The sequence below is a fragment of the Eurytemora carolleeae genome, unplaced genomic scaffold, assembly GCF_000591075.1.
Source record: "Eurytemora carolleeae unplaced genomic scaffold, Eaff_2.0 scaffold1516, whole genome shotgun sequence".
Lineage (NCBI taxonomy): Eukaryota > Metazoa > Arthropoda > Copepoda > Calanoida > Temoridae > Eurytemora > Eurytemora carolleeae.
The window spans coordinates 51137-71561 of record NW_019397442.1 but is presented as its reverse complement, the minus strand read 5'-3'; the positions used below and the strand labels follow the sequence as shown (position 1 = coordinate 71561).

The 20425-nt window shown below is 32.7% G+C and overlaps 2 protein-coding genes across 2 annotated transcripts; both read right to left on the bottom strand.

Annotated features, from left to right (window-relative positions):
* Nucleotides 1–249: 249 nt before the first annotated feature.
* On the bottom strand, nt 250–11912 carry LOC111714316 (uncharacterized; the record flags this gene model as incomplete). The annotated part of the gene is given in 8 exon segments (XM_023489400.1): nt 250–322; nt 2369–2427; nt 2783–2848; nt 3914–3993; nt 4729–4775; nt 6014–6097; nt 6665–6756; nt 11802–11912. Coding segments are annotated over 8 exon segments (591 nt in total), but the record flags the coding sequence as incomplete, so codon positions are not given.
* A 1248-nt stretch (nt 11913–13160) lies between these two features.
* On the bottom strand, nt 13161–17873 carry LOC111714315 (mucin-22). Its single transcript, XM_023489399.1, has 3 exons — nt 17781–17873; nt 16295–16392; nt 13161–15028 (listed from the first exon to the last, which is right to left on the bottom strand). Exons 1-3 carry the CDS (start codon nt 17847–17849, stop codon nt 13174–13176), a joined length of 2022 nt encoding a protein of 673 aa, XP_023345167.1. The 5' UTR covers nt 17850–17873; the 3' UTR covers nt 13161–13173.
* Between the last annotated feature and the right edge of the window lie 2552 nt (nt 17874–20425).

Below are 20425 nucleotides of genomic sequence, written 5' to 3'. Positions count from 1 at the left end.
TAACTTTTGTAGGAAATTCATTTATAGCCTAAGTTGGAATACATTTACTGCTGGGTTGAATTTATTTATACCTTTGGATTGAATTGATGTAAATCTTTTAGTGAATTGATTTATATCATTGAAGTCATTGAAGTCAATTGATTTTTATCATTGTAGTGGATTGATTAATATCTTTGTAGTAAATTTATTTTTACCTTTGGGCTTTAAATTACATTGATTTATACCGTTGGAGTGAATTGATTTAAATACCTTTGGAGTTGATTGATCTGGATTTTCAGTAGTGCTTGGTTCTGAGCCTTCTCCACATTCGGTGGGGGTGAAACTATGAGAATATACACAATACACAGGGTGTCCCAGTAACGGTTGAATAGTTTTTTTATGTATTTATAAGTCTAAAGTTGGGTCCAAGTTCTAAACGTTTGATTTAAGATGCAGTTTCTTTTCTAAGTATTTCTAACCTTTTCCTTGGTTTTGTTAAAAAAAAACGTTTTAAAAAATCATGATTCTGGGTTTTCTCTACTCAATGACAAAATATTATTTTTGTTTTAATCAAGTTTTGTGTAAATTGTTTATGAACTTTTTACTCCCTGAAACTTGGAGTTGTTAAGTCTAAATATTTGATGTTCTTCTTTGAAGTGAAATTGTATAGATCATGCTTCATAGTATACTTTGGTGCCAGCTATAGCCTATCAGACATCTGTTTAAAGGGACTGCAGGTGTAAATTGAAGTGACCCTCCATGCAAAGATGACAATTTCCCGATTCACAACGGTACCCTTGAAACCTTTAGTTTCTATGCTCAATAATGTTGAAGATATTGTCGTTTTTTTCTAGGTTTAAAGGGAGTGTTCGCAAAAAAGGAAAGGGGGTATAGGCTTACGGCAAAAAATAATCGCTTTTGATCGCTACTAATCTTACTTCTACTGTTGCATCTATAAGGAGAACTTTTTAAAAACAACTAGTACCGAATTTAGAGAGTCCATACAAATTGAGACAGTTGCAACATAAGACTATGATCGTAAAAAAATCAATTTAATATCAACAAATCATAATATTTTTTATTTGTTTTATATACAATGCTCTTAAAACAACAATTTTTTCCGCTAGGTGTCTCTGCCACGTGGAATCATAAAGAGCATCGAGAGCAGAGACACCTGGCGGACAAACTAATTGGCGCTTGAATGCATTGTATTTAAAAAAATACAAAATATTATAAAATATCTACTGTACAAGAATGCGTCAAAAATTAATCGATGACTATAGGTTTTAATATCTAAATGGCTTGTTGATATTAAATTGATTTTTTTTTACGATCCGAGTTGTATGTTTCAACTTTCTCAACTTGTATGGACTCTACGTTATTCGGTACAAGTCGTTTGCAACAATTTTCTCCTTATAGACGCAACAGATAGAAGGAAGATTAGTAGCGATCAAAAGCGATTATTTTTCGCCTTAAGCCTATACCCAATTTCGTTTTTCTCGAACACTTCCTTTAAAAGTGTTTAATTCTGATAATTCCTATATGTTTTTCTGCGGTAAAAATACGCAAGATACTTTTGTAGAAAAACCACAATAATCAGTTTTAAAGATTATAAACATTGATATTTGATTCATAATTAAAGAGACACAGCTTTTATGGGTATTGTTGTGAATCGGGCATTGTCATTTACTACGCTTTCAGTTCTTTTAACTTAAATAATTGAACCTTTTAATAATATGGCTGATTTATTATTAGTTTTTTTTGTATTTTTTTTAACTAATTATCTTATTAAAAAATCGGGCATATTAACTACCAACAAGCATAATTCTGATATCGTTATAATTTTTATAAAAAAAAATAAGCAAGGCTTGGGGAAAAATATAAGCAGAAAATAAATACACTCCAGAATTTTTAAAAATTATGTATATTACTAGTTTTGAAATAAGATTTGCATAAAATCTAAACTTTCTCTTAAGTCCACCCCGGACTAACCAGAGTGAGAAGCATTCGGTTTCATTTATTTGAAATCAAACGTGTTTTGGTCTATAGTTCAACAATCTTTAAACTTACGGATTTGTTTATTTTATACTTATTCATTCAAATGTATATGCTGACAAAAAAGTATTTAAGAAAAAGGATAACATATTATGTATAATGGTTCAAATTGTGATCTAAAGGATAAAATATTATGTATAATGGTTCAAATTGTGATCTAAAGGATAAAATATTATGTATAATGGTTCAAATTGTGATCTAAAGACAAATCTTTCTGAACATTCCCCGTGCAATTCTACAGAGTTTCCCGATCATAACAAGACCCTAACTCGCTTTTAATACATTAAAAATAAACAGTAATCATCCTGCATTTTTTCAAATATTTTTCTTTTACCTTCGCGGACCAAATGTTTCCAAACATATGATTTCAGAAGAGTCCAAAAGTTGGCATTCCTTTAAACAAATTTTTTTTTATAAACAAAATTTTCTAAAAATAAATTACAGGGATATAATACAGACAGTCAGATCCATAAAACTGTTGAATAGAAAGATGACCGATAGATTCAAGTTATGATTGTTAATAGTCAAATGAACACAGACTTTAGTTTTCAAATAAAAAAATATTTGTCTAATTTAACATTCCTTAAATTTCACGGTTTCACAACAAAAAAGATTTATGGGTGCAAATTTATTTTAAATGTGACATAAACGCTAAAAGACTTTCTGAGACCCCTTTTTTCTGGATATAGATACGAATTAAAAAATTGTAATGTCCAAATATTTGAATTTATTTTTATAATTGTTTTACCGTAGACTCTTTTTCATGGATCCAAAGTTTGCAATTGGGATTAATGGCACATAATGCCATACATTCCTTAAAGAATATACATTGTTTTTAATATACTACAGGGTGTCCCAAGAAACATGACAGTTGGTGAATAGTTTAAAATGTCTTCTTCCATAATATGTCAAGTTGTTTGTTGCCATAGAGAATAATAATAAATATTTTATGGCATCCATATTAAAGTAAAATTGATTTCTAAGTAAAATATATTTCAGTAAAGCTAAATAAACTGCAAAAAGTCTTTAATATCTAATACAGCATATGGAAGAAGACATTCAAAACTATTCACCAATTGTCATGTTTCGTGGGACACCCTGTTTATTACAAATCAATATCTTAAATTCATTAAGGTGAAAATTTCGGAAAGATTAAATATTCTGTAAAATGATTACTATGACTTTGGATTGAATTGNATAATTCCCTCCATCTGAACTAAATCAATTGTTGTCCGATCTATATATTCTTTAGTATAATTCCCTCCATCTGAACTAAATCAATTGTTGTCCGATCTATATATTCTTTAGTATAATTCCCTCCATCTGAACTAAATCAATTGTTGTCCGATCTATATATTCTTTAGTATAATTCCCTCCATCTGAACTAAATCAATTGTTGTCCGATCTATATATTCTTTAGTATAATTCCCTCCATCTGAACTAAATCAATTGTTGTCCGATCTATATATTCTTTAGTATAATTCCCTCCATCTGAACTAAATCAATTGTTGTCCGATCTATATATTCTTTAGTATAATTCCCTCCATCTGAACTAAATCAATTGTTGTCCGATCTATATATTCTTTAGTATAATTCCCTCCATCTGAACTAAATCAATTGTTGTCCGATCTATATATTCTTTAGTATAATTCCCTCCATCTGAACTAAATCAATTGTTGTCCGATCTATATATTCTTTAGTATAATTCCCTCCATCTGAACTATATCAATCGTTGCCCTATCTATACAATCAGTGGAAAATGATTCAATGTTGTCCTATCTATATATTCTGTGAAAAATAAACTAATGTTCTCCTATCTATATATGTTGTGGAAAATGAATCAATGTTGTCCTATCTATGTATGTTGTAGCATAATTACCTCCATCTGAAGAGAATCGAATGATTCTACTGTAACTCCAGTATAAATACATTTACCCCCTTGAACCACATCACAGGAATCTACAAAGGAAATATATTTAAACAAAAAAAAACATTTTTTTAAATAAAAGCACATTAAAACGGTGAACCCCCTAATATTTCTCTTTTTTCTTATCTCCCATCATTTATTATTGACAGTGTTTTCTTAGCTCCCATCATTTATTATTGTTTTATTTTTTTATTACTTTTTCCTATAAATGGAACTGAACACTGGCCTCAATTTTTCCAATATTTAAATAATAGTTCAAATATCAAGGACTGAAACATCACGGTGTAAAGATGTAAGGAGTTTATGACAAGTGTTCAGTTCCTTCCAATAGTTCAAATATCAAGGACTGAAACATCACGTTGTAAAGATGTAAGGAGTTTATGACAAGTGTTCAGTTCCTTCCAATAGTTCAAATATCAAGGACTGAAACATCACGTTGTAAAGATGTAAGGAGTTTATGACAAGTGTTCAGTTCCTTCCAATAGTTCAAATATCAAGGACTATAACATCACGTTGTAAAGATGTAAGGAGTTTATGACAAGTGTTCAGTTCCTTCCAATAGGATTTATCAAGAGAAAATAAATTTAAAACGACAAAAATGCGGGGGGGGGGATTTAAACAGTATTTTACAATCTGTTTTGGTTCATTCATTCATTCATACTTTTATTCAACTACAGAGCATAAGATATTACAAATAAACAATCACAATTTACTAGATGCAGTTTGCACCCGCCTAACCAGGGTAGGTTAAAATTAATGTATTTTACCTTCAGTCGGTTCTAAACAGTTTGGAGCCTTTTCTTTTGGCCCGGATCTAAGAAAAAAAAAAAGCTCAGTGGGAGCGGTTGAACGAGGGTTGAACGAGTGGTTGAACAAGCAATTTACCGAGGGGTTAAACAAGCGGTTAAATGAGCAATTGAACGAGTGGTTGAACGAGCGATTGAACTAGCAATTTAACAAGCGGTTAAACTAGAGGTTGGCCGAGCAGTTGAACAAGTGGTTGAACGAGCAGTTGAACAAGTGGTTGAACGAGCAGTTGAATGAGTGGTTGAACGAGCGATTGAACGAGCGGTTGAACAAGCGGTTTATTTTAAATGTTAAACCCATTGGTTGAAAGAAAACGTTTTTCATGAAAAACTGTTTTCCAGTGGTTAAAAGCAACCCAACGGTTGAAAACAAAAAACGTCGCTGAAAAATCTGAAACCCAATAGTTTGCTGAAAATCTAAAATATAGCGGTTGAAAGCAAAAAGTTGCTGAAAATTCTTAAAGCTAGCGGTTGAAAACAAAAAAGTTATTAAAAGTCCTGCATCTAGAAAAAATGTTTTTCAAGAAAAAAAATCTAAAAATCCAGTGGTTGAAAACAAAAAAATTGCTGGAAAATCTTAAACCCAGTTCAAAGAAAGCAAAAAAGTTGTTCAAAATCATAAATCCAGAGGTTAAGAGCAAAACCGTTTTTCAATAAAAGCTATTTTCCATGAGCGGTTGAAAGCATAAAGTTGTTCAAAATATTAAAAATAGTTGCTGAAAAATCATCATAGTGTTAACGAAAATATTACAATTACAGCGGTTGAACATCTTTTTAATTCGAGAAAAAAAAATTCTTATACAAGACTGCGTAGACACTAGACACTATAATATAACTCAACCGCTCCCGCTGAGTTTTCTACCATTCAAAATTTTTAATAAATAAAAGATGTTTATTTTATCTACCCAGATGTTCGTTAAGTTTAACTAAATGTTCGTTATATCTTCAAAAATGTGTGTTATATCTAAATAAATTTTCGTTGTATCTAATTCAATATTCGTTATATCTAACTAAATTATAGTTTTATTTAAATAAATATTAGTTTTCTCTGACTAAATGTTCGATATACTTAACTAAATGTTAGGTTTATCAGACTAAATTATAGTTATGATTAAATAAATGTTCGTTATGTCTAACTAAATGTTCGATATATTTTTCTAAATGTTAGTTATATTTAACTAAATTTTTAACAAAATATTCGTTATCTTTACCAAGGTGCTCGATATATCTAACTAAATGTTCTAACCTGACGTTACAATGTCCGACGTAAGTTCTAAAAGGTTCCTGGTAAAGTAAACAGTTAACACCCTGAACTGGTTTATCAGAATATCTAAATATAAAACTAAAATGAACACAAAGACATTATACATCTATATATAAATTTGGCTTGTCTGTTTGTTTGTATCCAATAAACGTCAAAACGGCTGAACCGATCGGGCCCAAATTTTTTGTGGGACATCTAGGGACCCCAGGGAAGGTTTATGAATGATCAAAATTTCAAATATTTGTCTCCATCAAAATTTGATCTTCATTAAATTTTTGAAAATTTTGAAAATCCACGAAATTTTTTGTGAAAATCCGCGAATTATTTTTGTTTTGTTTTACGATGTACACAAAGAGAACATGTTCACAATTAATTTAGAAGATGGGCGCGAAGCGCCCTCTAAGGCTAGTCTATATATAAACGAGTCTGTGTGTCTGTATGTTTGTAACCGATAAACTTTAAAACGGCACAATCGATCGGGGCCCAAATTTTGTGAGGCAAGGTTTATGGAAGCTCAGAATTACAAAAGAGTGTCTCCGAAAAAAAAGATTTTGAAAAATTTTATAAATCCACGAAAAAAACTTGTAAATGCTCAGATGTGAACACACATTTTGAAAATTAAGAAAAAGGAACCTGTAGAATTTGCACTGATCCTCAATAGCACAATATTGTTGACATTTGTCTCTGCTTGTGTTTAACTCAAGATAGATGGCATTACCATCACCCTGAAATAGATGGGATTAGCACCACCATTAAATAGATGGTGTCAGGATCACCATTAAATAGATGGTGTCAACATCACCCTGAAATAGATGGTGTTAGCATCACCCTTAAATAGATAGTGTTAACATCACCCTGAAATAGATGGTGTTAGCATCACCCTTAAATAGATAGTGTTAACATCACCCTGAAATAGATGGTGTTAACATCACCCTTAAATAGATAGTGTCAGCATCACCCTGAAATAGAGGGTGTCAGCATCACCCTAAAATAGATAGTTTTAACATCACCCTGAAATAGATGGTGTTAACATCACCCTGAAATAGATAGTATTAACATCACCCTTAAATAGATAGTGTTAACATCACCCTGAAATATATGGTATTCACATCATTCTTAAATGTTAGTATCACCCTGAAATAGATGGTGTTAGCATAACCCTGAAATAGATGGTGTCAGCATCAACTTTAAATAGGTGATGTTCGCATCACCTTAAACAGATAGTAATATCATCACCCTGAAATAGATGATGTCAGCATCACCTTGAAATAGATGGTGTCAGCATCACCCTTGAATATATGGTGTTAGCATCACCGTGAAATAGATAGTGTCAGCATCACCCTGAAATAGATGATGTTAGCATCACCCTGAAATAGATTGTGTCAGTATCACCCTGAAATAGATGATGTTAGTATCACCCTGAAATAGATAGTGTCAGCATCACCCTGAAATAAATAGTGTTAGCATCACCCTTAAATAGATGATGTTAGTATAACCCTGAAATAGATGGTGTCAGCATCACTCTGAAATAGATGGTGTCAGCATCACCCTGAAATAGATGGTGTCAGCATCACCCTGAAATAGATGGTGTCAGTATCACCCTGAAATAGATGGTGTCAGTATCACCCTGAAATAGATAGTGTTAGTATCACCCTGAAATAGATGATGTTAGTATCACCCTGAAACAGATAGTGTCAGCATCACCCTGAAATAGGTAGTGTTAGCATCCCCTTAAATAGATGATGTTAGTATCACCCTGAAATAGATGGTATTAGCATCACCCTTGTATATTATGAGATAACCTAAACTAAATTTATTTTTCACAACCCCGGAACCGGAAAACTGTAGAATTCTTGTCGTCTTCTTGTTCTTGTACAATGTACTGTAGCAGGAAAAGTGATGTGTTGATCCTTCCTGCGATCAAGAAGGGGTTGCGCCCCCCCTCTTTTTCTTTCTATCCCTTGTATAGACCTAATGGATTTATTTGAGTTTGTATGTGAATCCTATAAATAACCCAAGCCACGCCAATTGTTCCGTTATTCCAGAGGCCCGGGTGCTGGTGGGATGGCAGGCCAGCTCCCGGGGAACTAGGGTTAAGCTCTAGGCTAGGGTGGAGTGAAATTTGGGGGAAAATGGCAGTTGAAGACCAGCTCCCTGAATAATAGGTTCCCCTGGAGATCTTCCTAACTCTGGATAATCTTTATTCATGCTTATTGATTCGTATAGTATTTTCTTATTTCTATTCGTGTTTGTGTAAATAATAATAATAAATTGTAAAACCGACTCGTTGAATATTTGAAAATATGAGTTGTTGCCTTGTATTTTTCATATACTAGATGGTGATACAGTTGCAAAATTGGAAGCCCAAATAACAACACTCATTTTTGATAATATTCGACGAAATAGTTCTGTTTCATTTCGGTCCACCCTAACCAAAATGCTAGAGTACTATCGGTGAGCTTGCGCGAAACGCGGCATTGAAAATAGACGCTAACTCAACCTACGCCACAGTTACCAGTTACTTTTACAATTGTGAACGTTTAACTATTAATTCCAAGGTAAAACGGCCTTATCTTTATTTTTTTTAATCGTTAATTAATAAGTGTAAGAGTATGGCGCAAATATTTTCATCAAGCTCTAGGATTTTCGACAGATTGACAAAAGTTAAATTTGACGCGAGTTAAGTTAAAATGTTAGAGACAAAAATGGACGAAATGTTTTTCAAATTTAAGTTTTTCATTAGTCCCTACTTTATTCTTTTCTACTAGGATGGACAACGAAGCCGCAGGACCATCCCGCAATGCGGGAAAGCCGGACTGGTTCCTCACATGGTTAAAAGATGTATTTTTGCCAGCCTCTAAAGATCCTGTCGCATCACAAGTTGAACTGTTCGAAGACGCCGTAGAAAAAATTCCTGACATCGACAAATCAGTAAAGAAATCATTAACCAACACCCTGACGAATGAAGCAAGAATTTCTCTCGCCCGGGAAGATGATAAATCTAAAATATCCCAACTTATCAAGGCAAAAACTGTCCCCACTCAAGAAACCAAGTCTCCTATGCCATGGGATCAGTTGACTGAAACGGAAACGAAGATAATATCCAAGGTGGTCGAGAACCTGAAGGAACAAGATTTTTCTACAAAATCTCTCAAGTACTGGTCTGCGCATTATTCCGACATTTTCGACAAATTTTTCGTAAATAGTCGAGTCGGCAGAATCGCGCTTGTTTATAACTCGTGTTCTTTGAGTTTAAAACAACGCATTCTCAATCTGGATGTTGGTCAAGAAGCTAGAGAAGACTCCTACTCCTACCTAAACCTCCTGCAACTCATCACTACTGTGGTCCACAGCCCCATCTCTCAAGATCAAGCTATGATGGATATTTACAAAGGATTTCGTCAGACAAACTCGGAAACTGTCCAAACCTATCTGCAAAAAGCTCGTGATACCGCAGAGGATGCTTGGGGGCCTAGTTCAGGATGGACAATGTCACAGGCGTCTCTCTTGCTAAAGAAGATTTGCGAGGGTTTCAACTCCATTGTTATTACTGTCCTGTTCCAATGGACCACGCTATGTGATTCTGTACTCCAATTCCAACAAAGGGTCAAAAGCTCACACCCTGAACAAAATGTAAATGCAATCCAGCAAAGAGAAGCAAAATCTCCAGTCTGTTTCAAGTGCGGATCACCGCATTATATGTGTGATTGCTGAACCTTAGTATGCCGTTATTGTGGTCAAAATCATAAGCACTCTGACTGCGTCAAAAATGGTCAGAAAATGTACTGTGTCAAATGCAAGAGCAAGTTCCATAATCAAGAAGGGCAGATTCGCACCAGACAACCGAAGGCCTAGAAGATCTGATATCAACCTGATTGAAGCAACTTCATTCCTGGAGGGTAATGTATCAATGGACATGGAGTGTACAGGTAAAGATTTTAAAAACACGAAGATTTTAATCGATACCGGCGCCCTTATACCAACAGGCGTCGCTATCAGTGAGTATTTTTTCATTAACAATTTGAGAGAAAAAATTGAAAATTTAGTACCGTCGGAGTTGGACTCAGCAAATGGGGCTAGTTCAAATTCGACGATGGAAACAGTAGGACAGTTAAAAGTTAGAATTAGGTTTAATAATCTTTCAACCATATTTTCAGGCTCAGCTGTTGTTTTGAATAATTTATCTCTGCCAGTTATTATAGGGATAAATTTTTTAAAAACAAACAGTCTGAGCCCCATTTTAGACCAATCTAGTGCACAGATTGTGCACAGCCCGTCGTTGCTGTCTCAGTTACAGTGGTAGTTTCAGCTTCAGTTGCTGTCTCAGTTACAGTAGTAGTTTCAGCTTCAGTTGCTGTCTCAGTTACAGTAGTAGAGTAGTAGTTGCAGCTTCAGTTGCTGTCTCAGTTACAGTAGTAGTTTCAGCTTCAGGTCCGAAGTCCCACCCCTTCCCCCTCAAGACTTTGCTATTGATAATGAAGGTGCGCCTATTCTGCTGTTAACATCTAAAAACTTTGTAAAAATTCCCAAGCAAACAACTCAAGCAGTAGAGGTGCATGTACAGCCCCTTGATGAAGGACTCCTTGATGGTGCTCTACCTGTAGTGTATCGTCATAAAACCCAACAAAAAGATAAGTCACTTGTTATTATGTACTCAAATTTATCTGATAAAGATGTAATTATTTCGCCCAATCAATTAATAGCTCATGGCTCTATGATTTTTGAAAACAAAACTAAACCTGTTGTAAATGTTGTAAAAAATGGGGTGAAGGATCCTGCGGTCACAGAGAAAATTTGGGCAGAATTAAAATGGAATGAAAATAAAATTTTGCGAGAAAACGTAAATGTGAAAAATATGGTGTACTCAATGATAAATGATAACCAGGATATTTTTACCACTGAGGAATGTAAAGTGGGTAAAACTACTTGGGAAACATTTAAAATTGAATTAATACCAAATGCCCGACCCGTTAACCAAAGAATGAGACCAATTCCGCCAAATCTAGGCTAGGGTGGAGTGAAATTTGGGGGAAAATGGCAGTTGAAGACCAGCTCCCTGAATAATAGGTTCTCCTGGAGATCTTCCTAACTCTGGATAATCTTTATTCATGCTTATTGATTCGTATAGTTTTTTCTTATTTCTATTCGTCGTGTTTGTGTAAATAATAATAATAAATTGTAAAACCAACTCGTTGAATATTTGATAATATGAGTTGTTGCGTTGAATTTTTCATATACTAGAGTACATAATAATAATATTCTGTGAAGAAGTGAGAACTATGATTTTAGGAGGATTCAATTCTCGGCATGGATATGAAAAATAAGTTTAAGCCCCCTCCTGGATAAAATATGAGCACGCCCAATTCCCAACAGTACCATTGAAACATTTTTCTGATTGATAATGTGGAAGATAATGTCGTTTTTCCAGCCTGAAAAGTGTTTAAATCTGATAGTTCCTACATTAATTTCCTGCGACTGAAATGCGCAAGTCACTTTTGTGGAGAAACCACAATGTAAAATAATCCGTTTTCAAAATTAAAAATGGATGAATAGCCAAACCTTGTGTGGTTACAGATTTGTAAATCTACATTTAAAATTTCACCTACAGTATGAGGAAGAAGAAAGTAAACATGTAATTCACATTTATCACATATTTCTGTAATTATTTTTAATCATTCTTTTTAAAAATAACATTTGTAAAATGCAATGTTATTGAAAAAATTAAACATAATGATTTTGCGCAAACCATGTAATAAAAACATTTACTTACCGTACATTCTGATACAGAGAAGGCAGTACATGAAGATGAATGTACAGTATGTACACTCACTAACAGTACCGATGCGTAAAGTAGCAACATATTAAGTTCTGTAATTCGTTCTGTCGTTATTATTTTTTAAACCGATTGCAGCGAAAATAATTATACATAAGTTCTCTACTTGGAAATTTTGTATTTGCAACCTATAACCACGAATTGATTTGAACAAAAATTTGTATATATGACGTTTAATAGTGAAATTGATTGATGATACACACAAAAAAACATTTTTACCATTTCTAAAACAATTGAAATTTTACTTTTCAATGTCAGAGAAAAGGACTTTGTCTTTGTCACAAACTCAAATTTTCTAATCCTTATATCTTAGCAACTTGATGGTGCAAACCTTTGATATTTCAAACTTAGATTATTTGATCTACCAGTTAATTCATGGTTTGAAATATCGAAGGTCTACGGCATTGGGTTGCAAAGATATAGGGATTAGAAAATTTGAGTTTGTGGCAAAGACTCAATTTCTTTGTGAATCTGCTTCACCACTTTTAAACGAGACATCAGTGTAAGATTTTCATCATTTATTTCATAAAGTTGTAAACCGACTAAACATAAATTTATAAAGTTGTAAACCGACTAAACATGAATTGAATAAACTGAGAGTTATTTTAGAAACGTCTGATAAACCCTATAAGGACATCCAAAGAAAAATGTTAATTTAAACTAAAACTTGAAAATTATAATAAATTTAGATTTACACAATGCACTGCATATTTAAACAGAAATGTTAACAAAAAATATTATTGTTTTTTCTTCACCCCCTGTCTTTCTTTCCTTGCTTATCTCTTTTGTAAATATACTAGATAAAGGGTATCATTCTACACATAACAGGATGCATCGAAAATTTCGAGAATAACCAAAAATATTATTTTCATGAAATCTTAAAAAGGAAAGTAAAAAAAGAAATTTCTAACCATTAATAATTCGAAATTAAAACTTAATAAATGTCCAAAAGAAAGGCACAAGATAACAAACAGTTGTTTCTTTTTGATACAAAAGAGAAAAATAATTTATTTTTATTACCTACGGCCACACCCAACAAATATGATTAAATTCATTGATAAATTTTTGCTTAAAACGTTTTCTAAATATATTTCATACATACATACAGTTATTAAATTGTGAACAAAAACTTTTTTAATTTCTTGAATTAGAAAATTATTAATAATTGTTTATCCAATGCAGTTTTTTATCATAAATGTTAATTAAACCATTGCTGGTGCTGTTGCAGTAACTTAAGCTTTTGTAGTTGTTTCTGCTTCAGTTGCTGTCTCAGTTACAGTAGTGGTTGCAGCTTCAGTTGCTGTCTCAGTTACAGAAGTGGAGTAGTGGTTGGAGCTTCAGTTGCTGTTTCAGCTACAGTAGTGGTTGCAGCTTCAGTTGCTGTCTCAGTTACAGTGGTAGTTTCAGCTTCAGTTGCTGTCTCAGTTACAGTAGTAGTTTCAGCTTCAGTTGCTGTCTCAGTTACAGTAGTAGTTTCAGCTTCAGTTGCTGTTTCCGTCACAGCAGTAGTTTCAGCTTCCGTTGCTGTTTCCGTCACAGTAGTAGTTTCAGCATCAGTAGTAGTTTCTGATTCTGTAGTGGTTTCAGCTTCAATAGTAGTTGCAGCTTCAGTAGTAGTTTCAGCTACTGTAGTGGTTTCAACTACAGTGGTGGTTTCAGATTCAGTAGTTGTTTCAGTTTCAGTAGTTGTTTCAACTTCGGTAGTTGTTTCAGCTTCAGTAGTTGTTTCAGCTACTGTAGTTATAGCTTCAACTATAGATGCTGCTATTTCAATGATGGTGTTTGATACAACCGAATTGTGAATATTGATATTAATGGTTGATTCTATAAGAACAACTTGCACACTAAGTGACGTGGCTGCTTTCAAAGTATTTACTTCAGCAGAGTGTTTAATGTCTGCAATGAACATTATTTCTGAACTAGGTTCAGGATCACTGATAACTACTTGTGCAGACAGTGTTGAAGCTTCACTGAGAGCATTGGCAACATCTGTATTTGATTTGTCTGCTATAATTATGATATCAGGATTGGTTTTGACTTGAGTCAGAATAATTTGTACATCAAGGGTTATAGTTTTGCTTAGAGCAGTTGCCACAGCTGAATTTGAAATATGAACAATAATTATTATTTTTGAGCGCGTTGTTGAGTCAGTAAATACTACTTGGGATTCAAGTGATGTTGATTGACTAAGTGAATTTACTTCAACGGAGTTTGATATGTCAGCTATAATTATGACTCCTGGAATAGTAGGAGGTTGATCAAGCGCAACTCTTGTATCTTGAATAAGAATGATCTGTATCGTCAGTGATGTTGATTTTCTAATAGTGGTAACAGCAGCTGAGTTTGATATGTCAGCAATGATCATTATATCTGATTTTTCTTCAGATTTGGTGAGAATCACTTGAGTGTCAAATGTTGTTTCTTTAACAATATTATTTGCTTCAATGGAATATGCTTGATCTGCGACAATAATAATTCCCGGGTTGGTTGGGTTTTCAGTTAAAATAATTTGAGTAGTCACGGTCGTCTTCTTACTAACCTCAGTTGCCTCTACTGAAAACGATACATGAGCTATTATTATAATACTGGCACTTGAACCCGTATCCGTGTAAACAAATTGGGTTTCAAGATCTGTTTTTGCACCAAGCCTGCTAACTTCAGCTTTATTTTTAAAATCAGTTATAATAATAACTCCCTGAACAGATCGGGTTTCATTCAGAGATATTTCAGTTGCGCTTCCGATATCTTTGCATTTACAATTGTACCAACCAGTCTTCTTATCCTTCTTACATTCATCCTTCTTGTGCTTATCATCATTCTTATGACGTTTGTGATCATCATGTCCATGCCCTTTTTTATCACTATCATTATCATCATCGTCGCATTTATCCTTTTTACGCTCTGCCCATCCATGATGCTTCTTGCAATCTCCAAAAGTGAAAGATTTCTTCTTCTTTGTTTTCTTACAACAACAATCAAAGTTGTCAGCATTGACAACAGTTACTTCCTGATTTTCTATAAATTCAAACTCATGACCGCCATCTTGATCCAGCCGGTCAATCCTATCCTGGAGGTAAACCTTACAGCAGGTGTGTACCCTGAAGGGATCGAGTCCAGTGGATTCTACTAGGAAACAATGTGGCTCAACGATCAACCACCAATTCCTGAAAATTTTAAATATATAGACCCATAAATCTGTAGAATAGGAAGACGACATTATCAAAAGCTTTTGAATATTTTAGGTTGCAATAAAGAGATTAAAAAATCAATGAAAAGGTATTATCTGGCTTAACCATCAACCGCCAATTCCTATATAAAACATACATTATGCAGTGAGACCCATACATCTGTGGAAAACGACTTTTAAACAATCTTATGTATATTTTATTACAATAAAGCATAAAAAAGTAAAGGCATATAAGGTTAAGAAGTCATCAATGGGAATGAGCAAGGGAATTGAGAAACGATTTTAATATCGACTTTTTAAACGAGTTTTTTATTTGAAATCATACAAACAACATTTTGCCTGTTACCGTCCACGTAAAATGTACTCGTAACTTTATTATGATTATTAAAATAAACTGAAACTCTTACAGCCCTATATCTTAACAAAGACGATTTCGAACTCGTCATCTAATTCCCGGAAACCCTGTATAGTGTAGTGTAGTGTACAAAAATTTAAAAATAATATTTGATGACGACTTGAAACTTTTAAAAATTTAAATGTTACATAATTATATGCAAAATAAATGATGTGACAATAATAACAAGCCAAGTTTTCAGCTTAAAGGAACACTTTAATTATCTTGGTGTCATGTTTGGAACGACTGAACCAATTGCGCCCTTTTTTCGTAAATCTGATACAGTTTTTATATGTATCGTTTTCCAATTTACGTACAGTGAAACCCTTAACAACGAATACATCGAAAGAATTCATCAAATGTCGTATTCTTCACTTTCTGACAATGGAATGTTGCAGATATTTAGTTTTTTAATTAAATAATTATATGGAACTCTTTAAAACGGTTCCCGCATGTATTCATGGCTATTTATTTACTTTCGCAAATACTGAAATTTACGTAATATAGTATAAAAATTGTCAAGACGACATTTGATAAATTATTCCGATGTATTCGTTATTAAGGGTTTCACTGTATGAAAATACTGAAGGACAAAATCAAATTATGATAGAAAAGGTTTGTGTGGTAACCAGAAAACCAGAAAACAAAGAGATATTCTATTCGAGAAATTTTGCTAACTATTGGCATAATTTGTAAGTAAAAAATCTCTAAAAATGTGCTCTAAAAATCTCCAGAAAAATTTCAATATTCTTCGCGCGAAATTTTAACTAAAGAACGAAGACTACAATCACTAACCATATTTATAAAAAGAAAATGATAAAAATGAATGTCGTCTTCGACGTGATTTACCTGCAGCTTGGTTCATCAAATACAAAGAATAATCTGGTAGATACGGCGCTGCTGATCTTTTTCCCTTCTCTACTACCTTGTGTTAGCGCAGTCACCTTCTAAATATAGTGGTAGGCGATTATATCAATATGAATAATTTTGATTTATATCAAGCTGTTTAACATCATGAATACACATAAACATAGAAGTCAATAAAAGCCGTCAATTATTAAAGATTCTCTTTGATTACTTGTAAGCTTGTACTACGAATAAAGCTTGTTTACAATCAAAACTTAGATAAAAAGTCGTCTTCATTGTTTTGAATAATCGTCTACCACAGAGCCCGTTCTCTCCATAAAAATGTTTAAACAGTGGCCGTGTTGTTCACGTACTTTGGGGGACGATAGTTTGGCCGCTAGGTGTCTCACGCAAAATTCTTATCTGATAGATAGATAGTTCTTATTAAAAGTATTAAAAGTATTAAAAGTATTAAAAGTATTAAAAGTATTAAAAGTATTAAAAGTATTAAAAGTATTAAAAGTATTACAAGTATTACAAGTATTACAAGTATTAAAAGTATTAAAAGTATTAAAAGTATTAAAAGTATTAAAAGTATTAGAAGTATTAACAGTATTAAAAGTATTAAAAGTATTAAAAGCCAGTATGCTTATTTTTTTTCTTCATTTTACGAAACTTTACAGAATTTATGTAAGGCTAAAAAAACTATGTACAGTGAAACCCTTAATAACGAATATATCGAAAGAATTCATCAAATGTCATATTCTTCACTTTCTGATAATGGAATGTTGCAGATATTTAGTTTTTTAATTAAATGATTATATGGAACTCTTTAAAACTGTTCCTGCATATTCATGGCTATTTATTTATTTTCGCAAATACTGAAATTTACGTAATATAGTATAAAACTCATTGAAAAATTGTCAAGAGGACATTTGATAAATTCTTCCGATGTATTCGTTATTAAGGGTTTCACTGTATTATATTGTAAACTTATATTCTTGTATTACATCATGCAATTGTATTACATCGATGTATTCGTTATTATTCTTATTCTTTTAAGGTAAAAAAAACCTTTATGTTTATTACGGATCCTGTCCCTATGTACAGGTTCCTTTTATTTAAATTTCTTGGTTGAAAAAATAGAGTTAATAAAGATAGAGTATAGGTGTTCTTGAGTACAAACTGAATTAAGTAGATGAATTAAGTAGATGAATTAAGTAGATGAATTAGGTAGATGCAGATTTGAAAAACATTTATGACACTAGAGGCGCTAGTATGAAGTTTATGCATGTAATTGTAAAAGAAACGAAGCAGAATCCCTTTTTTTCTCTCAGATTTCTACAGATTCAGTGACCTCTGGCTGAATATTAATTAAACAGACCACGATAGCAATATGCATAGACGCCAAGGGGAGGGAGTTCCAGCTAGCCCAGGCAGGAAATCGGGGGAAAGTGGGGAATATATATATCTCTTTTGGAAAATATACCTTCTCAATAGAGAACTGTAAAGAGAGTTGAACGGAGCAGAGAAGAACGAGTAGTGCTGACCGCCACATTTCTAGCTTTACTGCGCAGTTAAATCCCAGCTTTAACTGCAGTACCAAACTATCTACAGCCGGTCGGGCAGGTAGACCGGCAACCTGGAGAAGGGAAGGGGTGAGTAGCTAAAATCTTTCATATGAAGATCCATTTTTAAAATTATTTGTTTTTTTTCTTATAAATCTAGAAAAACATAGAATGTTATGTTTTGGAAAAAATGTCTACCTTGTTTGAAAAGAACACACACATTGTTTTCAAATTAAATCTATTATTGAACCGCTTCAACCCCCCTCCCCCCCCCCTCTACTCAATGTGTTGACCTCTACCTTTCTATTCGACCCCCTTTAACCCCGATAGCCTCAACCAACCCTTTACCCCCTCTACCCCCCTCCCTCTCCATGTATATGTACCGTTATAATGGACTTTAAGTTGTTACTACCCATTAATATTTTCAAAACATGTTTATAAATACTTAAATAGAAGACATAATAATAGGTAGATAGAAAGAGAAAATAGATAGATAAATAGATAGATAGATAGATAGATAGATAGATAGATAGATAGATAGATAGATAGATAGATAGATAGATAGATAGATAGATAGATAAAATTATCCATGAAATAGTAATTTTAAATTTAAAAAGTTTTATACTTTTACAAAATTTATGATATACTACAGAAAACTCTGAAAATGAGGACTTAAGTTATGACTTTAAAAAGCATGGGACACAGTAATTGTTTATTTTTAGTACATAACATCTTCAATACAAAATCGTTTACTGAAATTGGGATATTATACTAAAGAAGCTTGAATATTTTTTAATACAATAGCCTGTACTGAAAAACTAATATTAAAAAGTTATCAGTGTTATTACAATAAATTATCAATTATATCATCATTTCAGTTACCGAAAGTGTATTCATATGCTGCCTGAATCAAGCTAAATCATGTTTATAAATTAAAAAGTGATTTGAATCGATCCATAAATTATAAATGACCATACAAACAAACATGTAAACAGAATTAAAGAAGATGAGAAAAATTCATGATTTACAGAAACTTTCAACCAAAGAAATAGTTTCAGCTGGACAATGTTCTGAAAAATTTTACAGATTTTTGGGAAAGGAAAATTGTATGATTAATTTAGTTGCTATAACATAGTCTTTGAAGTTTTATATATTTATAATAAGAATTTGAATTGATACAACTTATATATTTCTGTATAATTAGGTAATTATTATAACTTTAAACTTTACTTTGAAAAATGATATTAGATTTATAAATATATATATATAGAACCCCTAACTGAGAATATTTTTATTGAGGAACTCGGTAGAACCACGGGAATATTCTTCGCTTGGTTTAAAAACTCCAAATTTAGTGAGTCAACTTTTTATGGGAGAAATAAAGAAAAAATCCTGATTTGCCTAAAATTTTGACTGAAAGGTACTGTAAAGGAAAAATGAATACGCAACCAATCTGAAAACGAAGATATCCCAAAGCAACCTAATTGCAACTTAAATTTTTTCCAATCTTAATCACGTGATACAGACGGAGACATGTGACCACTATACTGAACTCTCATTGATGGGAGGTATTGTGATGTAATATGGACTGATAGATAATATTATCAATTATATCTATTAAAAATAATTATAAAATAATAATTGGAGAAAACCTAAGTTACAATTAGGTTTCATTGGGATATCTTCGTTTTCAGATTGGTTGCGTATTTGCTAAATATGAATTTTCGTATAATTTGACACAGTTTTATATCAATTTCTCGAGACAGTTTTTGCACATCTTTTGCTTTTCAGCTGGAATTTGCAATAAATATTGGATTTTTATATCTTCATTAATATCCCATCCTTCATATATGGACGCCCTCTCAATATTTATTTCAGGAAAATAATTTACGCGGCACCAGCTTTAATTAAATTTAATTATTGCAATATATTTGAACATCAAAGTTCTAGATACCTAAACAAGTTTATATATGTTTATTATTTGTTTATTTTAATTGGAAACCTTAGAACTCAACCTTAAAATAATTATTAAACAAAGAATTTGATTTGGCAAGGTGTTCTATAGAATTGCCTACTTATATTTTAAGGAGAGAAATTGGAATCATGAATAAGTTACAAAATTTGCACAGTATTCAATTTTATTGAATGTACTGTACGTTTGACCGTGATCTACACTTCCTTTCTATCCGAAATAATTTTTAGCAAAATTGGTTTACAACTATAAAGTTAATAAAGTGAAGAAGTTTGGTAGTTAGGGTAGTTGGGTTTAACCCTATCCCCGCTGGGGTACTTGAAAACCAGGATACGCTGGGGGGGGGTCAATTTGACCCCCCCCTCTAAATCCCATGTTTTATGTCCAAATATGACAAATGATACATCATTAGAAAGCTCTTGTGCTCTACTTTTAGAATCTGCAAAAAAATTTCCAAAGGAATTGAGTCTGAATTTTTTATCGCAAAATCCAGTTTTATAGTAAAAATGTTTGCAAAAAAAAATTTGTCCAAAAAATGACAAATTATACATTTTTGAAAAGCCCTTGACCATGCCATTTCAAATATGCAAAAAT